The sequence below is a fragment of the Lynx canadensis genome, chromosome B1 (assembly GCF_007474595.2).
Source record: "Lynx canadensis isolate LIC74 chromosome B1, mLynCan4.pri.v2, whole genome shotgun sequence".
Classification (NCBI taxonomy): domain Eukaryota; kingdom Metazoa; phylum Chordata; class Mammalia; order Carnivora; family Felidae; genus Lynx; species Lynx canadensis.
Genome location: NC_044306.2, coordinates 1,341,639 through 1,366,742, shown reverse-complemented (window position 1 = coordinate 1,366,742; position 25,104 = coordinate 1,341,639). Strand labels below are relative to the sequence as shown.

Sequence of the window (25,104 nt, the reverse complement as noted above, 5' to 3'; positions counted from 1 at the left end):
CACCCGGTACAAAACAGCACAGCGCTAACGCGAAGAGCTACACAGTGAGCAGAGGCCTGCGCTCCCCTGGCGGGGCTCCCAGGGCGGAGGTGAGGCTCCCATCTCGTCCGACGGTGTCTCCGCGAGGCCAGGCGCCTGTGCTTGGGGCTCCGCGCTGTCCTCAGAAGGAATGGAGCGGCGTCTTTCACCTCCACGCCGACACTCGGGCAACGCGAAAGGAAGGCTACCAGACCCTGGATACCTGGGAGTCGGTTCCAGAACATTCTGTGTTCTGAGTCAGTAGGAGGAAGAAAACAGAGATTCCCCAATTCCTCCCATCGCTGTATTCTAGTCAAGCTGAAAAGACAGCACGTATCACCGTGTGTTTTAGTTCCTGACAAAAGGGAGACTTATTTAAAAGGAGAAATACTGAACCAGCAAGCTTTCCCATTAGAGCAAAACAGATTGAGCAAAGACAGAGGTGAGGTGATTCACCAGAGTCTGGGGACCCTTAACGTGTACTCACTCTCAGGTGGGGGGCACCCTCACTGTTAGAAACCAGTCTGCGGGCGGCAGGCATCGGCCCGCATGTGCCCCCTCCGTGTGCACAGCCGCACCCCTCCTGCCAGCACAGGAGCTCCAGGAGTTCGGTGTGGCAGGGACAGAGTAGGGTGAGCGCGCAGCGGGCACCGGGTTCAGGAGCCCTGAGGACGGAGGTGTTCGGATCCCCGACACCAGGGGTGGCCCTCCGACTGGGGGCCGGCCCCACTCACCCCTGCAACCTCCTCCTGGGAGGCTGGGGGGTCACGTGCATCTGAAAGCAGTTCTAACAGGTGCCGCGTCCCCACCTCACTGGGAACGGGAGGCTACGGGGTCAGGAAGGGACCGAGAAGTCCCCAGGACACGTGACGGTGACCTGTAGGTCAGGGCCATCCTGACATCTGACCGCATGAAGGGAGGATGACGCAGCTTTCTCCGTTTTGCTGTTGTCTGTTCGAGGGCTCAATGGAATAGGGAAGGTTTTTATCTGCTCGAGGGCTCACACGATGGAATAAGGGAAAGTTTTTCGCCTTGCAAAACGCTTAGATTTAACGCGATTTCCGTGTGCCGTGAAGCAAGCTGACACAGACGCACTGAAGCCAACACCCACGGGCAGAGAGGAGGCTCGGGGACCCTGACGGGTGCCGCCCCGGGGCCTCCACGGGCTCCGGGAAGCAGGAGACCCTCTCGCAGCTGAGCCAGCTTTCATGACGGGTTCCCCGCCAAGAATGTCCCCTACGGCCACCGGCCTTGCCAGGTACCTCCGAGCTACCTCCCAACCCTGCCTTTCCCACAAAGATCCGCCACGACCCGTCCCGCAAGCTGGTGAGCCCTTCTCATCCACATCGGGCTTTGTCCCCTCCCTGGCTCCCTGTGGCCGAGCGGCTGGCCCACGCCAGGCACCGCGGGGACGTGCAGTCAGCCGTGGACGGACACACACAAGGACAGCGTGAACACGGGACGGGGCTCCATCAGGGGCCGTCCTACGCTCTGAGCGGACCGCAGGTCGACGAGCCTCGGCTCTGACACCAGAGGAGTGAGCCCCAGTACGGGGAAGGCTGCGTCCCAGCCCGTCACCTACCAGCAAGAAGGCAGCCTCCGGGACTCAGGTGCCTGGCGTAAATAGGACCGCCGGCACGGGGTCGTTCGCGCAGGGACGGTGAGAAGCTGCAGGGGACTCGGCACAGCACCCAGCACAGGGCAGTGGTTGCCGGCTGCGGGGAGACCCCGGGGTCTGAGGAGAGAGGAAGGGGGCGGGGGCTCGGCCTCCCGGCCTGCGGGGTCCTGGGAACACACACGAGCAGGGCCGGGGCCGTCTTCCTTCCACAGAGAAGACGCTCGCTGGCCCACTGTCCTTCCCTCCCGCCACCCCTCGGCCAAGGCCGTTCTGAAGAACACGGCCTGTGCACAGAGAAGTGTGTCTATGCCAAAGCACGGAGTGCGGTGACAGGCGATAATCGATGGTACTTAACCTCCCCACGGGCCACGCTGGAGGGCACGGCTGGCTCCTGCCTCCGACACCTGCGGCAGGTGAGTCCAGGCTGCTGCGGCCAGATCTTCCCATTTCTCGAGGTTCCAGGATTTCTTTTTTAAGGTTGTTATTTTTTTTATAAAAAAAATTTTTTTTAACGTTTATTCATTTTTCGAGAGAGAGAGAGAGAGAGAGAGAGAGAGAGACACAGAGCGTGAGCAGGGGAGGGGAAGAGAGAGAGGGAGACACAGAATCCGAAGCAGGCTCCGGGCTCTGAGATGTCAACACGGAGCCCGATGCGGGGCCTAAACTCACGAACTGTGAATCGTGACCTGGGCTGAAGTCGGACGCTTAACTGATGGAACCACCCAGGCGCCCCAGTTTTTTATTATTTTTAAAGAATCTTTTATTTTCGAGACACAGGGAGAGAGGGGACAAGAGGGGGGCACAGAGGGGGGGAGGACAGAGGGTCTGAAGCAGGCTCTGTGCTGACAGCAGAGAGCCCGACGTGGGGCTCGAGCTCACCGACCGTGAGATCGTGACCGGAGCTGAAGTCAGACGGTCAATCGACAGAGCCACCCAGGCGCCCTGAGATTCCAGGATTTCTGGCTGCCGCGTGCACTCCCCCTGTCCAGCGCCCACCCGCCCTCTCTGCAGGCAGCGCGGGAGTCACACGGGGCTCCCCCACTGCACGTCCAGCTGCAGATGCCTGTGTCCTGGCAGCCTTGAGCCGCGCCACAGCCGGTGCCGGGTGGCCCGGCCTGGCGCGGAGCCCGGAAAGCTCCCTACAACCCGGAAGGCCCTACCAGCCCCTGGGCAATAAAGGTGTGCGGGTCCTGGATCAACAGGGTTCAAAGAGCCTCTTCTACGCACACGCCTGCCTTGCCGCTCCTTGTGGGAAGTCCCTGGTCAGAGGGAGCACGAAAGTGTGCACGGGCCAAGCTCTCGTGCTATCTGGTCCTTCCCTCTCCACACACGACTACTGCGTCATTATAAAGACGTGGGGTGTAAGGGGGGAGCCCTGGGAAGGTCAAATCCTGATGTGGGTCACTTTTAACCTGAAGTGTGAACAGACAAGGGTCATCACCCGGTGTCTCCAAGACAAGCGACTCACACCGACCAAACAGTATGGAGAGACAAGAACGGACATCCTTTTGGGTCCATAAACATAAGTTACTTTATTAAGCTTCTGTGCCATCGGAAGACACCAGCTACGTCTGTTCCACAAGAAGGGCGGGGGCCGCAGGATCGTGAGTTAGTCGTCTTTGCGGGGACGCGGTGTGCGGGGTACCTTCAATCACTCCTTACGAGGAGATAAACGGGTGTTACGGATCTCGACCGAAGCATAAAGCCGAAGCAGCAGTAACCAAGATGGCCGCCGTGAGCGCCCTGTCACTTAAACACGAGTCGGACGTTTCCGTGACCAATAAACACATGTTTTTTGCAAAGACGTCAAAGAGGCTTTCAAAAAAAAAAAAATAAATAAACCTAATTTTAATTGCACACCCCAGGCCAGAATCAAATGTCTGTATGTGTGTCCCCCACTGCCCACAGTAGGGCGGTCCCCTGAAACCTCTCGTGAGCTGGAATGACCCCCTTTGCAGCACTTTGCTGTTACACAAGACCTACTGGGTGCCTGTTCTCGCGGACTAAAGGAAGTCGGGGCGGTGGGGACCCTCACTTTCACAGGAGAGGCCGTTACTCGGCGGACACATCTCTGCTAACAGTGGAGGCACGCACCTAAGCGAGCTTTGGAAGCGGGGGGCCCCGGACCTCCCCGCACACGTGCTAGGCTGGTGCCCGCCTTCCCGAGGAGGGGGCAAGTGAAGGCGGCATGCCTGCCCCCCGCAGCTCGCAGGGCAGAGCGCCCAGTGCCCGGCCCTGAAACCCTCAGGAACGCCAGCCGCGGAACGAGGGTCTGGTTGGGAAGCACACCGGCAACTCGGTCCGTTGAAAACGGCTCTAATAGCCAGACAGGTCTGATTACCGAACACCTACCTTATTTTACCAAGTGACCAAGAGAGTGTGAATACACGCTTCTGGTTTTACTGGAGATCCCCTGCTGCGCGACCCCACAGCCTGCACTGGAGCACACACACCCACCAGGCTGGCTCCGTCCCCCAAGGGGGGGGGGGAGGGTCACTCCTGCACGGGGCCCGCCCGCGGCTTCGCCACCAGATGGCGCGACCGCAGCCAGGCTGGCCTCTCCACCCACGGAGATTCTAACAAGGGGCCCAAACAGGACCCCTTCTGTCCGAGGACAGTGCCCTGCGGCTAAGAAGGTCACCACCACCAGACAGGACACGCAAACTGCTGACCGTGTGACCGGACAGACCGGATGCCGACGACCACGGGGGCAGGGGAGGGAGGGCGGGGGAGGGTTGCTGATGCCAAGTCACGCCCGGCACTGGGAGCACTCCCTCCTCCTGGACAGGTGGCCCGGCCGCCACCGTGACGCCCTCCCTGATGGTCGACAGGGCCGCACACGGTTAGGCGCGCAGGGGCAAACCACAGCAGGCGACGGGGTCGCGACAGCAAAAATGTGCCCCCAGAGGCAAAGCCGGGCTTTGCACACCCTTTGCGGCCACCGGGAAATCAGCACAGTTCGTGTGACTGGGAAAGAGCGCCGGGGGCAACACGGTCCCTGCCTCACTCCGCGGGAGTCTGCGGCGGGGACCTCGCGGAGCCCGTGGACAGCAGCCGCCGCGCCCCGGGGCCCCGGGCCCCGAGCGGCTACTGCCCCTTCTTCCGCGGCACCTGGCCATTGGCCCCCGCGGGCCGCCCGCCTCCGGGCTCCGGCTGCGCGAAGTTCCAGTCCGCCGGGGTCAGGAGCTGCTGCGTCTTCTTATGGGTCCAGTAGGGGTTGAGGACGAGCGTGAGCAGACCCAGCCCCGCGAGGAACAGCGCCAGGTGCGGAAGGTGCAGGCTGCCGCGCAGCCCGTCCCAGTGCCAGAAGCACACCCACCACATGTGGTAGGTGAGCACCATGCGGCAGTGGAACATGTGGATCATCAGCCACTGGTTCAGCTTCCAGAACAGGGAGTCGGAGCAGCCGGCCTGCGGGACAGAGCACACGGTCAGGACGCGGCCGCCCAGACGTCACGCCCACCACCAATTCACCACCTGGGTGCGCCCAGCCCCCGGGCCCCCGCTACAGCCGTGCCCCCCCTCCCCCGCTCCCCCTCCCGGGGGGCATCGCCCCGGAGCAAGGCCACCCGTCCGCGGCCCGTCCGCTCCCGGATTCGTGCTCCCAGGAGCCAAGGCCAGACCTGCTTCCAGCCTCACTTCAGTCTCCTTTCTAACCCTGAGTCACACACACTGGCCGCCAGCGAGCCCTGGGAGAAGGAAGGGCCTCTGGGGACAGGGAGGCTGAGGATGATATACACTTACCTCCTGGTCTGATCTTGGGTCCTTCACCCCCGGAGCCCACGGACGCAGGCACAGGTGGACTTTCCTTAAAATTACTCTAACTTTACACTGAAACCAGTCTCCAAGGCTTGTAGCCAAAACCGAACAGAGAACTTGAAGATGGCCCATCAGATCCTGGACGCGAAGGCGGGACCTGGCCAGCACCAGGCCACTCCGGTGCCAGGACGGTGGGCGCCCAGCCAGGTGACAGAGGACATCCAGCACCCCCGCATCCCCGCACCCCTCAGACCTTCCACACACCACCCCCTCCGACCTCGTCTCCGCTGACCCCAAGCTGCACGATCTCCCTCGGGAGCTCCGGGCCACAGGTGGCCCCTCCCCGGCTGGGGACACTGTGTTGCTTCTGCACAAGGAAAGTCAGCAGTTTGAGGCAGAGAGGCCCCGAGAGCAGGCAGCAGAAACGACCTCAGGAAAGGGATCAGGCTTCACTTGAGCCACGTCTGCCGAACCCTGAGGAGGATGCGAACCAATTTCCAAGAGTGAGTCTGTTTCTAAAAGACAGGAAAGGAATCCTAACTCTGAGGTCACCAAAGTGTCATCACGGCTCGGACAAAGGAAAAGGAGACTCCGTGGAAATGATGACTTAGGACAGAGAAAGTGAGAAAGACAAGAAATTTCCTTGCTGTCTGAAATACGGTGGGCTTGGCCCAAAACTAACGCCACAAGAAATGAGAATGCCCTCCTACTTTCAGATCGGACACACCCAGGCATGTTTTCTAGTACTGCTGAGAGTTAAGTTAGGCGTAAACAGCGCCCAGAGGAACATTCTGTTTATTCCGGCAGAGTTTAAATTTCCTCTAGGTGTAGAGGAGAAGAGAATCCGACAGACTGGGAGCCCCGTGGAGGCTCTAACAGACTGTCCGTCTGCAGGCACGCGGGTTCTTGAGGCCGGAGCCTCGGGCCTCCCGCAGACAGCCTCCCTGCCTCAGTCTCTAAGTGGTGAGTCTTCCCTCGCCGCTAAAGGCGGTCTTCTTAAATCATGAATACTCGTATCACAAACACGAACTCTTCCCCTTGGAATAATTAGCTTACGTTTGGAAAGCTCGAAGCTGGCGGACCGAGCGTCCTTTGGCATTCCTCAGTGTCACGAGGTGACGGAGCTCCGAGAAAAGCCGGGGACAGGAACGAGCTCTGTGACAACGCACACAGAGAGGGCTTTGTGCGGCCCCGGCTCCCGGCGGTGAGCACCGCACAGGACACACGCACGACAGCGACGGTTTCTACCTCACCCACTTCGCGTCGTGGGCCGGTGTGTCCTAGATGAACCGTATCACCCAGTGTGCGAGTCCCGTGTGAGTCCAAACCACGCTGCGGAATCCCAGCCGAGGGGGAGACGCTAAGAACGGGCCCCTGCTTTTGAGATAGAAACCCGTCTTACACGACGGTGACGTTTTCGGTCTTGATTCCCACCCTTCAGTGTGCCATCAAATCAGACCTGGATGGTGGGCAGATTTTTGAACAGGACGCCCAACCGCGCGTGAATTTGGCGACTTTATTAAAAGCTAAAAGGATTTCCACACGTCAGGCGGCACATACATACAGCAGCGTGTGAACTGCAAGGAAACAGCTAGAGTTTCTGACCTAAGCTACCGCGTTTCAGGGCACAGTTCTGTCGCTGGGACCTGCTTGCTCCGTAGAGTCGACACAGCGAATGGTGTTGAGAAGCGACCACACCAAGACCCCCTTCTCCATCCTGCGTACACAGCGCCTCGCAAACCGCAGAGACCGCAGAAAACGGCCCAAACCAGGCCCGTCGCCCGCGCCCCCCCACGGCTGGAGTCTGCCTTCTTCGTGGGGATGCTGGGGACCGGAGGCCGGGCCTCCCGGCACACCTGAGGAGGGAGACACCTGGAGACCCCCAGCAGCCCTGCTCCAGGCGGGGCACAAACAGGTCTGGAAAGACACCGTGAAGCCGTTCGACACCGACCGCCCGAGCACAGGAAAGAGAAAGATTTCATTTCTTCTTTTTAAGAGCATCCTCCAAAAAGTGACAAAAATTTGACATAACTAATAATCTATCTTCTCGGAACACGCGAATCACAGCCCAAACTCGCGCGTCTTGTGGGTTGTGGTGCCGGTCACCACGGGGCACGGTGTCCCAGCGCACGGACGGACGCGGCTCCTTTCGGGGATGTCCCTTCCCGCCGCAGCCACGTCTGCTGTGAAGCCTGGTGTTCTCACATGTGAGGGGGCAGAGAAGACAGGACGGCTGGGCCACCGCCTGTCTGACCCGCACACCCTCCGTCCACACCCGGCCACGACGCCACCGGTGCCGTGCTCACAGCCAGAGGGCACAGGGAAGCGTCCGCCCTGCCCTCCGTCCTCAGGAGGCCCCGCTCCGTGGGGAGGACACCCACGAGGGCAGCGCCGAAAAGCCACGTGGCGTGAGTGGGCGGGTCCCAAGTCACAGCACCTTACCTAAAATGACCCACACCCGGACCAGCGGCTTCCATGACCGTTCAGAGCTCGGCTGAGTTGAAACGCTCCTTCACTCCATTAACGTTTTCCAGCCTCCCCCCAGATCACTCCTGTCCAAGGACCTCACGCCATCCCCAAGCCCCCCATCCACGAGCAGCCGTGCAGGTGCTTAAACCGCCCGGCTGCTGTAGCGCCCCGCGCACCTGCCCCGGTTCACCTGCCAGCCCGGCCCCCTGTCCCCCTGCACGGCACCTGCCCCTCTATTGCCACGTCCTCCTGTGGCACCGGGTGGGGCGGCCCTGGGAGACGATGGGACTGCTGGGCACGTGGCCAGGTACGTATGAAAGTCTGCACACTTACACTGCTAATTCACTTCCGGTGTGCGTACAGCATCGACCCCCCAAGGACCCTGAAGGCAGTGTGGTGTTTCCTACTTCTCTGTTTTCTCCCAAAGCTTACCACAGTGTGCAGGAGTGACACAACCCATGTGTGCTGACTGCAGTAGACATTTACAAAACAAAAAGCTGTATTTCAAGTTTCACGTAAAACAGGCTGTGAACGTGTCATACGAGATGGCCAGAATCTGTGCTACGGTGTAATTCTAAGAGTTTAACGTGAACATCTTGATCTCAGAATAAGAATCAAGATGTAGACAGACGACACACATCTTTTAAAAACATGCTTTTAAAAACATAAAGGAAACAAATACACAGATAACAATTCCAGGTCCTAAACAACCTTATTCAGAAACAAAAACACGAGAAAACCATCCCGATGTGTGACAGCCGCCAGTGAGACGGCGGGCAGGAAGCCTGGATCCGCCCTCCCCACAGACACCGATTTAGCAACCGTTCACACACACACAGTCCCTCCGTGAGAAATGCGACACTGATGGAGAGGCCCCTGTGCAGGAGAGCCCACACTCGCCGCGGCCGGGAGGGGCACTCAGGGCACCCTCCCGCACCACAGGATCGGGAAGAGACCCCAGAGGAGGAAGGAGCTGCGGCATGCGCCCAGCACCCCAACTTTTTCGAGGGGCTCCCGGACGACTGGCCTCGAGCTCGCCAGTCCTGGAGTTCTGACAGTCCAGCAGAGCCCGGCTGCCCATGGGGAGCAGCGGCAATGGCTTGGCTGGTCGACCCCACAGCGGCCTGCTCTGCCCCAGAGCCTGGGGCCAGGCTGACCAGCGGGGTCGTGTCCCGTGTGAGAAGCGTGTGCAGACCTGGAGAGGTGCCCTCCTGGTCTCATGCACAGACAGCCACGGAGCCGGGAGCGGGACCAGGCAAGGGAGCTCTGAACCAAGGAACAAGGAGAACCCTCCAAAAGCACCCCCTGGTGAGACGGGACTGAAGGGTTTACGTGACAGAGAATTACACACAACCGTCACGAAGATGCTCACTGAAGTCACGAGAACAACATGCACGACCACAAGCGAGAATTTCAAGCCAGACAGAAGAATGTTTAAAAACAAGTACCAGACAGAAATCAAGGAGCTGAGAACACGGTGAAGAACAGAAAAGTTCACTAGAAAGTTGACCAAAGTGATCTACAGATGTAACGCCATCCCTACCAGAATCGCGATGCTTTTTGACAGAAACAGAAAAAACAATTCTCATATTCACAGGAAACCACAAAAGACCGCAAATAGTCATGTCACTCTTGAGAAAGAAGAACAACGATGAAGGCATCACACTTCCTGATTTCAAACTCTATCTCAAAGCTAATCAAAGTTGCCCGGCACTGACACGCGGTCCGATGGAACAGAACGCAGAGCCCAGAGAGAAATTCACCAGGTATGGTCAGTCCATTTCTGACAACGGGGCAGGGACAGTACCTTCGACAGGTGCTGCTGGGGAGACCGGACAGCCACGTGCAAAGGAACGAAATGGGACCACGTTCCCACACCAGACACAAAAGGCAAGTCAGAATGGACTCAAGTCTTAAAAATAAGACCCAAAGCTGAGACTCCTGGAAGAAAACATGGGGGAGAAACCTTCATGACGTTTGTCTTAGCAATGATTTCACGGACAGACAGCAAAGGACAGGCAACAGAAGTAAGAGCAAACAACTGGGGCTGCATGAAATGAATATCCTGCTTTAAGCAAAGGAAACGCTCACTGGGGCGAAAACACAACCTACAGAGTGGGAGAAAATATCCGTGAACCACGTAACTGAGAACAGATTAGTCTTCAACATACATAAAGAACCACAACTCGATAGTAAAAAACAAAAAAAATCAGATTCAAAAAATGGCCTAAGGACTTGAACCGTTTTCCAGAGAGGCCAACAGCTGTATGAAAAGACGCTCAGCATCACTCGGAACCTGGACCCACAGGGAGGAGCCGCCTCGCACCTGTCAGGACGGCTGTCGTCAAGCACAGGAGACGAGTGTTGGCGAGGGTGTGGAGAGACAGGAAGCCTGGCAGTGTGGGGAGAGTGAAGATGGGGCAGCCGCTGTGGAAAATGGTTCGGAGGTTTTACTTTCTAACACCGAGCTACCTAATGATCCAGCAAACCCACTTCTGAGTAGTTTTCCAAAATGACCGAAATCACGATCTCGAAGAGCTGTTAGCTCCTTCCCTGTGACGCACAACAGCTAAGACACGCAGACAACCGCACCCCCGCGGCAGGTGCACGGACATGGAAAGTGTGCTGTACACACAGAACAGAAAACTGTTCAGCCTGAAAAAAGGAGATTCTTTGATATGCAACGTGGATGAGCCTTGAGGACGTGATGCTCAGAGCGGCGAGCCCGTCACAGAAGGACAAACACCGCATGGTTCCACGATACGAGTTGCCTACAATGGTCAAACTCACAGATCAGTGTGGAATGCCGGGCGCCCGGGGCTGGAGGAGGGCGGCAGGGAGCTACTTATCACCAGACATGAAGTGTCGGCCACGCAACGGGAGACAAGCTCAAAAGAGCTGCAATAATACCGTTACCTAAAAACTGGTTAAAAGGGTAGATCTCAAGTGTTAACATAAGATGAGATAAACATTTCAGAAAGATGTGTGTATTCATATATACACTTTTGGACCTTGTTTCAAAAACATTTGAAAGAAAGAAAAACAAAATCACCTTCTCTAGGGCTTACAGAACACGATCAGCTCAGATCCACTGTTTTGTTACGGAGCCAGAAGCTTAAAACATTTGTTTAAAATTAGCAGGGGCACCTGGTGACTCAGTCGGTTAAGCATCCGACTTCGGCTTAGGTCATGTCAGAGTTCGTGGGTTCAAGCCCCATGTCGGGCTCTGTGCTGACAGCTCGGAGCCCGGAGCCTGCTTTGGATTCTGGATTCTGAGTCTCCCTCTCTCTCTGCCCCTCTCCCACTTGTGCTGTCTCTCTCTCCCTCTCTCAAAAATAAATGGCATTAAAAACATTTTTTTAATAAAATAAAATAAAATTAGTAACACGGAGGGGCGCCCGGTGGCTCGGTCGGTTAAGCGTCTGACTCCTGGTTTCTGCTCAGGTTGTGATCTCACGGTTCGTCAGGCTCTGCTCTGACAGCGCGGAGCCTGCTTGGGATTCTCTCTCCCTCTCTCTCAAACTAAATAAAGGTTAAAAAAATTAGTAACACGGAATTCAACAAAATGAGAGGTTACTGTGGACGCCATGACCCGGTCTGGCGGGGACCCCGAGCGTGGCGCACAGGGAAGCCGTGGCACGGACGCGAGACGGGAAGGGGGCCCTGCCCGGCTCCCCGGGTCGTGCTGACGAGGGCAGAGAGGACAGGTGAGCCCCACGCCCGCGGAAACACTCACCTTCAGGAGCATCCAGGAAACGCAGGTGAAGGGCGTGCTGACCTCCAGGAGCAGCGTGATCATGGCCAGGTAGTGGCCGGCTCTGAGGTTGACCACCGAGCCGAGAAAGCCCAGGAAGGCAAAGAGGTGGTGGACGACCAGAAACCAGTCAAACGTCCGGAAGAGCACGTTGGACACGTGAACCGCGACGTTTTCAAAGAGAAAGAATCCCGTTGCCGTCGCCACGTGAAACCAGCACCAGTTCTGCTGGCCGCGCGCCTTATCGGCCTGGAGCACGGGGTCCGCCAGCAAGGCCCACAGGCCCGCGGCCGTGCTCTGAACGCCAAAGACCGCGCGGGTGGCCGCCAGGTTCCAGAAGACCTTCTCTCTGGCCACCAGGGAGCGGTAGGTGGCATTCAGGGAGGATGACAGCTGGTGGCAGACGACGAAGACGCCCACGTAGAAGACGAAGCCGGCGACCACGAGCGTTGAGCGGATCTTCCAGGACGTGTAGTCCAGGTCGAAAATGCTCCCTGCTGTGCCGCCATCGCTCACATGAGTCATCGTCCTAGGTGCGGAGGATTAAAGGCGTCCCAGGACCAATGCAGGGCTCGGGCGCTCACGCCGCGTCTCGTCCCACGAGGCACCGTCCGTGCAGGTGCGTCTGGGCTCGTCATGTATTCGTCTCCGACCTGAAGAAGGAAGGCAGGCTCACACGTGTGGACGGGATGGGGGCCCCCCCACTTCTCTGCTCCTGCAGGACGCACACAGTGCTGGGAGAGGGAGTGTCACAAGCCCTCTGTCCTCAGGTGCTGGCAGACAGGCAGGCAGGCATGCGCACGCGCGCACACACACACACACACACACACACACACACACACACACAGCAGGGAAGCGCCACCGGCAGCACCTGAGGAGGAAAGGAGAGGGCATGGGAGCCGGGAGGTGGGACGGCAGCAGTGGTGAGGCTGATGGCACACACCATCCGGGACTCTGCCGCGGGGACGCCCCGCTCACAGGCTGGGTCACACTCCACAGGGTGAGACACTTAGGCAACCACACCGGGATATGCTTTGTGAAAGCTTCTCACACCCCTGAGGGAGAGCCCTGCCCTGCCCTCTACAGGCTGCACACAGTACTGTGCAGGGTACACGCCCTGGCCGGGCTGCGTGCAGACTTCACACTGTCTGCGCTCGCTCTCCGCACGCAGAAATCACTGTCAGGAGCACAGGAGCAGGGGCGGCTGTGTAGACGGGCTGCAGTAATGTCTGGCACACAGGAGGTGTTTGCAGGACTCAGCACAAGGATTATTATCACCCGTCACATCAGGGTCCTTATAAACCGGAGGAAAACCCAAGTCCCCAGTTCTAGTCTGTTAACCTGCCTACGGCGTGAAGCCCGTCCACGCTCCCATCTGAAGCCAGTGCAGGGCCTGGATGGGAAAGGGACGAGGCCATCCGTGTGTGCCTATCCCCGCCCTGGACACCGGGAAGGACAGCGTGTCCCGCCCAGGCAGGGGGCTATGCCGAATCCTTGCCGGAGGAAACCCACCTCCCACCCTGGACCACATCAGCTCTCAAATGCAAGGTGGGAATTCTGATTCCAACCATGAAAAACATCCCCTACGCTCAGTACATAAAGACAAATTAAGTGCTTAACCGGAGGGTGTGGGTATCGCTTACCACTGCCCCGTTTCCAAATCCTTTTCTCCTACACCAGCGGCTGCTACACGCAGAGAAGATATTACAAACATACTTACCCACTCAAACAGTAAGTGCAATTGAAATAACCCAATAATTTCTCTGTAACAATGTAAAAACAAAACTTCATTCTTTGCCCAGAAATAAAAAACAAAAAAATATTTCTTCTTTTCACAACCGGCCCATTTGCTGTTGCTGACCTCAAGTCCGGCAGAGTTTGGAGACTAAGAGGAACTTCTGGCTGGATTTCCAATACATTTAAGGACCTTCCCGCCTCCACGTTAGAAGGCGGCTGTCGTACGTTTTATACTAGTTAGCACAACAGACTGCACTGTGGTGACCGCTAGAGGAAGGTCACCAAAACCTGTGCTTCTGCCCTTCACACACGCGTCCCTGCAGAGTCTGAGCACCGTGCTCCCAGGACGGGGTCAGGTGGTGGCTCTTGACCTGCCCCCCGCCCCACCCGACGGCCCTCCTGCACAGGCAGCTGTTTGAAAGCCCAGCCTGTGTCCCTCACCTCTGGGCTCCTGCTGGCGCTGGGTCCTCTAAGAGGCCTTTCCCCACCCGGCCCCACCTGTCAGTCCTTATCCTTCCGATCTCGGCATCAATGCCTTTTCCTCCAGAAGCCCCCCCCCCCCCCGGAAGCCCGGCCTCCACGAGACAAGCAGCTCTCTGCGGGCGGGGCCGGGCCACCTGCCCGCCGCTGTGCCCCCACCGCCTGATACGGCGCCTGGCACAGAGGACGTGCCCAGGAAACACTTGTTGAATATACGCTCCCATGGTCACATTTACCTAAGTTTGGACGCGTTGTCTGTGAAGCTGCCAAGGCCAGATTCTCGAGTCCTCAGAACAGGAGGAAGGGACCTCTGAAGCGTTCTGTGTCAGCCTCGCAGCGCGGGACCCCAATGTGCAGGAGGGAACCCCAGGATCAGGTGCTAGCGAAGCGGCCAGAGTGCCCCCTGGGTCCCCTCCTGCCCACACCTTCCACATCCCACAGCCCTACCTCCTCAGGAGCGGAGGGCTCTCCCACCCACATCTGGGCAACAAGGAGCAGGACTGGGCAGGGGCCACGGTGCGTTCCAGCTGTCCATCCTTGCGGAGGTCACCATGTCTAGCTGAACTGCGGGCTGTGAGCCCAGAGCCACAGCTGTCCATTTGTGACTATTCGGCGAAAAGAGCTACTCTGCCCAAACAGTCACGGTGACCCCTGTCGGGACGTAGGAAGTACTAGCTCCTTTAACCCAAACCACAGAGGCACCTTTTCTAACTACTGAACTCGTGGATTTGATAATGGTCCTGTAATCAAAGGCAAAGATCATAGAAGCATTTGTCTTCCTACTTCTGAGTGAACCAAGCTCTATGGCAGGCTGGATCTTTGTGGGTATGAATCGATTCAGGGAGGAAAGACAAAAGCACACACGCACACACACGTCCCCCCGGGAGTCCCGAGTCTGCGCCATCGCCCGTGCCCGTGCCCAGGAGTGCTCTGTATCGGACAGGACTGAAGACGCCGAGGGGGCTGCGCTGGCCGCTTCACGGACTCGTTCTCTGCTCCTGTGATTCACACGCCCCCAAACACACGTACAAGTGCACATGCACACAGGTCAGTCTAACAGATGACAGGCTGGCGAGAGCGCCTGGGCGTCTGTGCGCTGGTGTGTCGCGTTTGTTCTCCCGCACACCCCGACATCGTAAAAACCTTCCTGGCTGGGCAGCCCGCCCCTCCCAGGCCGGCCCATTCTTGAGAGAGCAAAGCAGGGACCTAACCCATCAGAGCCCTACTGCTCTGCCTTGACCGTCCCAGGGTCCACCAAAGCCCACCGAAATCGTTCAAGCGAGCCAGTCCTCGCGTTCACGCTGACCTGCTTGCCTTTCCCATGGAAACCCCAACAAAGGCTGCAGCCTAAACCCTGTCCTGTCTCCCGACCGGTACTTCCCCATGGGGCCCAGGATGGGGCAGGCAGGGCCTGTCTCCAGGGCCCACGAGTGTGATAACCCTGGTTCTCCTGAGCCTCTGCTCTGTGTCCGCTGGTGCCCACACCTGTCTCATAAAAGCACACAGAACAATCTGGTTCTGGAGAGTCAGCTCCTGACCCCACAAGGGTGGGGGAGGCTGAAGTTTACAGGTTCAGGTCAACTTCCTGCAGAGATTTCCAGGGTTGGGTAGAAAGGAAGCCTCACCTCCAAGCACGTGATGGTAACCATTACAAGAGTCACCCTGCACAAAACTGTAAACTCTGCTAAACTATGGACTCCCCCGAAGACTTCTGGTACTCTTCCACGAGCCAGTCACGAGGTCCGGGTGACAGTTCCCATTTTGCCACGATTGCGTGAATATGCTCTTAGCCAAGGATCCCAGCTTCTGTGGCTCCTCTGCCCGGGCCTCTAAGCCTCAGGCTCGGCCCACTGGTGAGCCAGGACAAGTGCTGTATCAGGAAGTTTGGGCTCAGGATGGAGGGACCCCAGGGTGCCACGGCCAAAGGAATAAGAACGGTGGAATCCGACCGTGGTTCCACTATTTAGGGCCATGCTGGGCCCGTTTCTGACCGTGAGAATAAAAAATCTACATAAATGCGGGCGAGTGGGCATTGGGTACTAACAGGAGGCACCTACCACGTGCCAGGCATGTTCGACTAGGCCGTCTGCAGGAGAGCCCAGGCGTGGTCACCGATTCAGACTGCACTGGCATGTGACCAGACGGCCCTCAGAGCCCCGGCCCGTGGTGCACAATCGATCGCCTGCAGCGTCTCTTCCACGCGCGCGGAAGATGCCTGTGACTGGGCCCACCTCCAGATTCTGCCTTTACGGCCCCGGAGGGACGGCCACGCTTGGGCATCTCCTAAGCACGCGGGTGCCCCGAGGCAGGTGCGGAGCCACTGAACTGGCATGACCTCCGCTCCCCATCTGGTTGTGAAAATCCAGGAAATCTCAGGTGGGGTGGCCCAGTCTCTTCCTTCTTCCAAACAAGGTCAGCGGAACTCAAAGGCAGCACACGGCGGCAGTGGCTTTAAATGTGAGCCACACACAATCAAAGAAAAGCTGATTATCCTGCTGGAAAGAAACGCTCAAAGCAAGCCACTGTGAGTCTCTCTTTTCTACTGCCCCTCCCTTGGCGCTCCTGCCCCCCACCAAGCAGCATAGGGACCAGGGGGTCCTGAGGGCCTGGGAGGGGACGGCCTCGGTGTGCCTCCAGGGTGGAGACGTGCACGGTCCCGGGTAAAGGGAACGGAAAAGCGGAGGTTCTGAGGCAGGGATCCGCTCACCAAACTCACAGTCCTCTGGAGGATGCTGGAACACAGGCCCGTTCCTGGGTCCACATGTTTCAGAAGCACATGCTTGAGTCGCTGACAGTAAGACCACGTGAGGCAAGGAAGGAGGCACGGGGCTCCTGAGGAGGCCCAAGTAAGGCGGCCGGGGGCGGGCCAGCTCTTCACGTGGGTGAGGGGAAACTGGCTGCAAGGGCTCAGAAATCCGAGAAAAAACACTGTCCTTTAAGGTACACCACAGAGGGGTGCCTGGGGGGCTCAGTCGGCTAAGCATCGGACACTTGATTTCGGCTCAGGTCACGATCTCACGGTTCACAGGATCGAGCCCCGCGTCTGGCTCTGTGCTGACAGTGCAGAGCCTGCTTGGGATTCTCTCTCTTTGCCCCTCCTCCCCTCACTCTTTCTCTCAAAATAAATAAACTTAAAAATCATTTTAAAGTATACCATGGAAAACGTGAGGAGCCTTCTAGACCTTTTTGAGGACAGTATCATATATATACATATAAATATATATTAAAAAATAAAAACAGCTGAAGACAGTAGTTAAGAGTCAGACATTGAAACAAAACAGGAGAGCGGAGCTGAGTGAGACGGGTGGCAGCAAGGCAGTGCAGACAGGGTGGGGCCGACCTCCAGTTCTCCTGTCTTTCCCTGGCCTGTCACCCTGATCACATCCCTCTGAGATGGCATAGAGGACACTAGGGTCACCACTGTCCCACTGCCACGTGCCCGCCTCCCAGACTGGAGGGCTCCTTTCTGGGGCCTGAAGTCTAGCGGGTGGTCACAGCTGGAAGTCCCTGTTCCCTCTCGGGGACAGCGGAGGCCCAACAGCTCACCTCAGGCTTTGTTTCCATCTGGAAGGCGTCCAAGTCCAGGTGGCTGAGGAGCTGTGGGGGTCGGGGGGGAGGCACTGGTTCCTAGAGAGGGGCCCAGGGTCCCCCACCCAACTCTCTGCAGCTGTTTTCCTTTGGAAAAAAATCTATCTACAAACCTCATCTTTCTAAGATTCGCTGGTTTCAATGGATGCATTGCGCTGGACCAGCCATTTTTTAAAAATTTAACAAGCATTAGTTTCAGGGCCACAGTGTGACGTGTCAGCCCTGTCTCCAGGGATGGGACTCCGTGGCCACCAGGACGCTGAGAACTCCATCTGACGCCCACTGAAGAGTTCACCGGGGGCTAAATTGCTAAACTGCCAAATACTAGCAGTTCTGTATTTGGCTACGATAATTAATCCAAAACTTGGAAATGAGGAAGGGTGTATGCTTTCTACATCATGCCGGATGACTGCTTAACAAACCTCGTGAGGATCACTTGACTTGGGAGGTAACTGTCACCCTTTCCTGGGGACCGGCCATTTCAGTCAGAGAAGTTAGAGGTTAAACCATGACACTGATAAGGGGCTATCCTCCCCTTTAGGCCCCAGGAAGAGACAGTGCGCGGTTGTGGTTTCAGTGGGCCCAGACACTCACCACTGCCCTGCCTCACCCGGCATGCCTCTCCGACCCTTTCATTCACTCGTTTTTGAACCGGCTTTTCATCCTGCTGGGTCCATAGTCAAGGAGACCAAAGTCACCTGACACGTGTTCACTGTCTGTGTGAGACCTGTGTGTGTATCACTTTGCGAATAATGGTTTGGTCGTGTGTAAAAATATTTCTTCCAAAATCAAAAGAAATTCAGACTCCAAGAACAGAACAAAATTCAGAAAATCTGACCAAGCACGTAAATACAAAAATAAAACCCTGTAATCCTCCAAGCCAGCTCCAGGCCGCATTACTATTTTCGATTCAGTCGATTCACTAAATATAAGCTCTTACTAATTTTTCCCCTAAAAAAGTACCGGGGATACATACCGCCTGGCGCCCGCTCTTTTCCCGTCCACAATCCTGCCTGCAAAGTTACGTCTCCCCGGCACGGAGACCACCCCGCAGGGTGCACCGGCCCATCCAGCGCCCCATCAGGCTCCCCGTTTCTCACAGCTCCCCACTGCCAGGCAGTGCACGTGGTCCAGGCCACCCGGAGACCCCAGCACAGGCGCAGCTCCAGTGTTTAGGGACAGGAAGCGCTCGGCGAGAACGCACAGCGAGCGGGCCCTGGGAGCTGCCTGGGGAAGGCTCACAGCCGCGCCCTGCTGCTTCCCGAGCTCCGCGGCTCCCCGGCACAGGGCTCCCCTGCACAAGCACAGGGCTGCCCCGCACAGGGCTCCCCCGCACAAACACCGGGCTCCCCTGCACAGGGCTCCCCCGCACAAGCACAGGGCTCACCTGCAAGCGGGGCGGCCGGAGCCCTGTGCAGCGCATCCCCGCCCCCGTCCAAGCCGGGACCTCGCTCCCGGCCACGCCGTAGGGGAAGCGCAGGCCCCGCCCCGACGGAGAGGACGCCCACCCCGTCCACGCGGCCCCCGCCCCTGCCCGTGCGCCCACCCGCCCACCGTCCTCCCTCATCCCGGCACTCACCGCACGGCCGCCGTCACGACCTCGCCGCAAGCACGGCTGCGCATGCGCACGTCCGGTGGGCGGGGCCTATCGCGGGGCCGAACGGAACCACGGGCGCGGGGGCGGGGCCTAGCGCGGACCGGACGGAACCGCGGGGCGGGGGCGGGGCCTAGAGCGGGGCTGAACAGAACCAAGGGCGCGGGGGCGGGGCCTAGCGCGGGACCGAACGGAACCAGGGGCGCGGGACGGGGCCTAACTCGGACCTAACGGAACCTCGGAGGCGGGGCCACGGGGGCGCGGACCTGGCCCCGACTTGCGGCCCCTGCCCTGCCTGCCCTGTACTCTCGGTTGTGCGCAGACCCTCGCCGCCCTCGTCACGCCCCAGGCTGACCCCGGGAGAGCAGCGGCTGTCCGAGGAAAGGGGCCGTCTGACAGACCCCACCGTCGCGGGGGTGCTGGGTCCCCGCAACGTCTTTGTGCCCACCGCCCACGGTAGGGCCCGGGGATCGCGCACTGCAGAGACAAGCCCGCGGAGCCCCCCCCCCCACCGGGACCTCACGGAGACCCCACGGAGCCCCCCCTTGGGATTTCACGGAGACCCCACACAACCCCCACTGGGACTCCTCCCCCGGAGGCCCCCTCCCCTCACCCGGAAGCCCAGGGATGCAGCTCACAGCTGGGCCGCAGCTGGAGGCCCCAGCTCCACGCCAGCCACACCGGGGTGACTCAGCAATCAGAGGCTTGGAAATAGGGAACATTCAGATAGTTTCACTTCCCAACCGTGGCCTTTGGCGAACAGGGACTTCTTTCGACCATAGTTTCTGGTCTGCAAAGTCCGTAAGACTGCCCCACTGAGTGGCCTGTCCCGACTGTCACTCCTCCTCTGTGTGAGGTTTGGTGAACCCCTGGAGGCAAAGCTTGGGCACACGGTGTTAATGTCATCCCCTGGGAACTCCTTATCTTCCGGAGAAAGCAGTTGTTTTAGTCTCCCCAGGACCCTGGTTGCTTATGGTGGCTTGTGGTTTCCAGAGCCCCTCTGGGCATGTGATGGATATCCAGCAGGCCCCCTCTCCTGGCGGTGTGCCCCCCACATCACCTCATCACCTGGGCTCCTGGCCCTCAGAATCTGCTTCTGTGAAACGGAAACTAGGACAGCATCCACTCGGAATACTGCCCAGGGAATTAGATGTTATGATGGGAACAGTGGCTGGCATTATATTGGCATTCAGTGCCTGCTACTTAGTCATACAAAGTCATTAACTGTAGGAACTGCCAACTGGGTGTCAAACTTCCCTGTCCTTATCTTCACCGTCCAGGTGAGGCAGCCTCCAGAACGAAGACTTCCATGGGAAAGGCAAAGCTTGCCGGCCTTGCCTGTGCCCCTAGTTTCTCCCATAGTTCAAAAACCAGCCCACAGAAGCCCAGGGGCTTAGAATTGGGGGTTTGGTGTTTGAGTGAAGATGGCCAGGCAGCCTGGCCTTGCGTAAACCCCCTGGCTTTGGACCCAGACAGCCCTGGCCTCCGGGACCACCAGCTTCGAGAAGTTGGCGTGCACCCTCTCAACCCCTGAGCTCTGTTGGGAAATGTGGGAACAGCACCTGGTAGGGGGCTCTGAGGTCTCCAGGGGCGCTGACTCATCCGGGCACAGCTCCAGGTCAGCACGCAGTAGGGCCCTTGCCCCTGAATATTCCCCTGAAGCCTTTTCTTCCTTAACCACATCTACCACCGCCGGACACTTTGTGTTTTTATGTGTTTGTTTCAATAATTTTTTGTTTTCTGTGTCTTTCAACTAAAATGTGCCCTGCATGAAGAGGGACTTGGCCCTGCTCCCTCTTTTTTTTTTTTTTTAAACCATTTATTTTGAGAGAGTGAGAGTGGGGGAGGGACAGAGAGAGGGAGAGAGAATCCCAAGCAAGCTTTGTGCTGTCAGCAGGGAGCCGGACGTGGGGCTCAGTCTCATGAACCCTGAGATCATGACCTGAGCCCAAATCAAGAGTCAGACGCTTAACCCACTGAGCCAGGCGCCACCCCACCCCCCACTCCCTAGAACATCCTCAGTGACCAGTGACTGTCTGCTGACTTGTGAAAAGCCATTTAACCCGCACCCACATGCCTGCACCCATCCAGCCTCCTACATGAGAGGCCCTCAAAAACTTTATTGAACTAAGAATATGACAGATCCTGAGTCACACGCTTTTGTTTTGTTTATTTTCCCTTCCCTGAGATGTGTTGAAGGTAACCACTGCCCATGTACATCTGGGGCCAATGTGGGGATAAAGTAAGGCGTTTTAACTGTGAATGTTCTTTGAAAGTAAGGTATCAGAAAATCAGTCTATACCTTCAGCACATCAGGAAGAAGGTTTCCATTCCCATTCAGGTTTTCAAGTTCAGCGCTTTTTTTCTGGTGTGTGCCACCTTGCTTTAGGTGAAATCCTGGTCCTGAGTGTCACATAAAAATGTAGCTATAGGGGCACCTGGTGGCTCAGTGGGTTGAGCATCTGACTTCGGCTCAGGTCATGATCTCATGGTTCGTGTGGTCCAGCCCCGCATCAGGCCCTGTGCTGACAGCTCGGAGCCTGGAGCTGCTTCGCATTCTGTGTCTCCCTTGCTCTCTGCTCCTCCCCTGCCTGTGCTTTGTCTCTCTCTCCCTCAAAAATAAGTAAAGATTAAAAAACTTGTTTTAAATGTAGTTGTAGTGGTGACTGTGCGCTGGTGCGGTGTGCGGCCTCTCGGGGCGCCTCCCTTTCCTCGCCCTCAGTGCCACCTTATGAATACAGAGCTGAGGCTCATAGAAACCAAGCGACAACTTGCTCAGTCGGTCTCATAGGCAGAAACCGCCTCAGCTAGAATTTAAATGTTCAAGGACTGTGCCTTTCCACTCTGCCCTCTTTGATGCATCGTGGTAAGATCAGTCATTTGGAAAACAATCCAGGGACAACCAGTAATAACCTGGTGCGACTCAGAAGACAGACGGCACTGCAGCCTTATTTCTGCTCACAGGGGACCCGCGGGACTGTCCTCCCGGTGAGGCCACAGGGATCCACGGACTGTCTTCCTACTGAGGCCCCTGTGGGTTCAAGCGGGTCACCGGCCCCTCCCTCCAGCAGATGCCACAACATATCTGCTGTGTGTGACACAGCCTGGCAGGTGCTTTCCGGAAATGGTTCATTCACAACCATTTGGCTGGCCTGGCACGCCCTGGGATGCACGTAGGCATATTCTCGCACTTCCTAGGTGAGAAAGCCAGGGCTCCGGTGTGGTAAGGTCAAGGAACCTGTCCCCTCCCCTCAGCTGCTGAAAGATGAGGCTGACTTTTGAAATTCAAGGCCATGAGGTGTTTGGAGGCAATTGAAACTGATTTTTTAGAGGCGGTGGGTAGGACAGTTTTAATATTACCTTTCCTTTCTGATCGTGTAAACAATAAGGCTCATTGCTTGCTTAAGAACAAGACAAATTTTTTAAAGACATTAATTAGCGGGGGTGGGGTGGGTGCAGTGAGATATCTCCTCTTCTTTTTTCTTTCCTTTTTTTTTTTTTTTTTATGCTCACTTCTTTTTGCAACAGAGTGCAAGTGGGGGAGGGGCAGAGAGAGAGGGAGACCCAGAAGCTGAAGATGGCTCCAGGCTCTGAGCTGTCAGCACAGAGCCCGACGAGGGGCTCGAACCCACAAATCGTGAGATCATGACCTGAACAGAAGTCGGACGCTTAACCTACTGAGCCACCCAGGTGCCCCTCTGGTTATTTCTCGGTAAGAACCAAGAAATAAGTGGACGGGCTGTCATGGGGGGAGGGGGAGCTTTCCCCTTTTAAATCCCTGTATTTGTTACCAGAGAACACAGTTAGCTGAGGAGGAGAGATATTCCAAACATTTTAGGGGTGCCTGGGTGGCTCAGATGGTTGAGTGTCCCACTTCGGCTCAGGTCATGATCTCACGGTTTGTGGGTTCGAGCCCCTCGTCAGGCAGCTCGGAGCCTGCTTCAGATTCTGGGTCTCTGTCTTTCTCTGCCCCTCCCCTGCTCATGGTGTGTCTCTCTCTCTCTCTCAAAACTAAATAAATATTAAAAAGTTTTTTTAATACATTGGACCCCAGTTCACGATCTGCAGACCACAGATCAGAAACGAACACGGGATTCTCTGGACACCTGCACTGCCAATGAGGAGGTTCTTGGCCCCGCTGTGATGGAGACGCTCCCTGACCTGCTCTCCTGGGGCTCCTCTTACCCTCAAGGCCCCGACCTTGGGGCTCTGCCCTTGCACGCTCCGTCCAGTTGTGGCCAAATCCCTACCCTTGACACATCTCCTCAGCCTGCTTTGGCAAGAATGCTGTTGGGCTGGTCCGGCGGGAATGCCCCAGCATGAGGCTTCCCACCCACGGCACCCCAACACGCACCGCCTCGGCTATAACCCACTTTTCCTTGTGGTGGACTTGCCCACTACCCCGTCCCCTACTGCAAAGCCCACCGCGGGGACACTGCATCAATGGCGGTAGTTTCCTGAATAATGCCTGTGTCAGCACTCTTCAAGTGTCACGGGGAACATTTCTTCAACAATTATGGCAAAATGAAAGCTTCTTAGAAAGAAAAAAAAATGCCAGAGAAGAATGCATTCTCTTGGAATCATTCCTGCCTGTATGAGTATTCACTGCATCTGACTCTTTTCTGAAAAGTATGTGTTTGAACCACAAACCATGGTTTTGATGGCTCACGTCCAAGATTTTCAGAGGGCCCTGAACTGGGGTCCCTGTGCTTGGGCTGGTGTTGCGACCTGGGAAGGTGTGAGTGACCTCTCTGAACCACAAACCTACAAGGCTGGAATTCATCTCAAGTGTCTGGGAACATCAAGGCTTCTGCTCCGTGAGTGTCAGCTGAGCCAGGGCGGGGCTCTCTCTGCAGGACAGGATGATCTGGAAGCCGAGGGCTGTGATTATCTTGGCCCAGAAAGAACCATGAGTCTCGGTTGGCCAAACACACAACCAAAACAACCAGCGTTTAAAAAAGTGCCTCGATAAGAGTGTGTTTGTTCAAGGACCAGGAAGCCAGGCTGTTCCAGAGCGGCCCTGCCCAAGCCGAGCCCGGGCTAGCCGACCCCTCCTGGGGGGCACAGGGGGCGCGTGGGACACTTCGGTCTTCGCGGCCGGTGGGGGTGGGGCTGAGGCCCTTCCGGGGCGGAGGCTGCTGCACCCACAGACACAGAACAGCGCCCACAACGAAGGCAGGCAGTAATGCAGAGGCTCAGAAACCCTCACCAACTTCGAACTCACAGGAGCCCAGGCTGCGGTGTGCTAAGCGAGCCTTCCCCGCCCCCCCCCCCCCCCGCAGGTCTGCCCGGTTCCATCCCCTGGAAAGGGGGGCAGAAGGGGCTCATCCACTGAAGGAAGTGGCGCGGCCTTGAGGAATGTTTAAGTCAGAGCCGCAGAGACAGGATCCCTGCGATCCCTTGGGATTTTTTTGTTTTCCCTCAGGCACTAGTTTGGGAACAGACTTACAGGCTCAAAAGTCACCCTCTCCCCCGCCCTCCCCACCCCAGCACAAAGTATAATGCGACGCACAAATCAAATATCTAGGCACAGAAAAGGAAATGAGAGGCAGTGTGTTTCGACGGTCAGGCAGATCCCCACAGCAGGTGGGCCCTTCTCGAACCCGCCGCACAGTGAGAACTTACCTGAGTGTTCTTTCTGCTCTACCTCCCAGCAGGTGCACATTTACAGGGAGAGGCAGGTGCCGCCAGAAGCCACCGGCAGGAGTCAGGAAACACTCCCCCGGTTCTCGTCTCCCTGTAATAAGTCACAGCCCTCGTGAAGGAGCCGGCCCCGGGCCTCAGGCTCGCCCCTTCCCGTCTGTTTGCAGGCCCCCAGGAACCAGACGACCTTCCGTCTTCTCTGGTGCTGGCTGCTCAGTGGCCCGGCGCACGGCCTCCTCTGACGGTGACAATTACAGGTCTGAGTCACTGAGGGCGGAACACGATGTCTATAGGGCTCCCACTGGCTGGGGCTGTCCACCCTCACCCCTGAGGGAAGCTGGTGTGGGGACCTCGTGCTCACACCCGAGCCTTCGGGCAAACCTGGCCGTCAGGAGCCTACCGGCCAGACCGGCCGCACCAGGGTCTGACCTGAGCCAAAGCGGT

The 25,104-nt window shown here is 57.5% G+C and overlaps 1 protein-coding gene across 5 annotated transcripts; it reads right to left on the bottom strand.

Moving 5' to 3' along the window:
• Positions 1-3,142: 3,142 nt before the first annotated feature.
• CLN8 (CLN8 transmembrane ER and ERGIC protein) lies at positions 3,143-24,849 on the bottom strand. Of its 5 annotated transcripts, none has more exons than XM_030312041.1 (3): positions 24,643-24,849; positions 11,601-12,271; positions 3,143-5,047 (listed from the first exon to the last, which is right to left on the bottom strand). In XM_030312041.1, the coding sequence occupies exons 2-3, from the start codon at positions 12,141-12,143 to the stop codon at positions 4,724-4,726; spliced, it is 867 nt and encodes a 288-aa protein (XP_030167901.1). In that variant the 5' UTR covers positions 12,144-12,271; positions 24,643-24,849; the 3' UTR covers positions 3,143-4,723. The 5 variants fall into 5 exon arrangements, with proteins under 5 accessions (XP_030167901.1, XP_030167900.1, XP_030167902.1 ...); XM_030312040.1 differs by lacking the exon at positions 24,643-24,849 and adding an exon at positions 19,003-19,085; XM_030312042.1 differs by lacking the exon at positions 24,643-24,849 and adding an exon at positions 18,811-18,893.
• Between the last annotated feature and the right edge of the window lie 255 nt (positions 24,850-25,104).

Excerpts from the sequence above, each read along its gene's own strand:
- CLN8 (XM_030312041.1), bottom strand. The coding sequence starts at position 12,143 with ATGACTCATGTGAGCGATGGCGGCACAGCAGGGAGCATTTTCGACCTG. Across the intron at positions 5,048-11,600 it reads TTTCCTGGATGCTCCTGAAG|GCCGGCTGCTCCGACTCCCT; the intron begins GTGAGTGTTTCC and ends TCTGTCCCGCAG.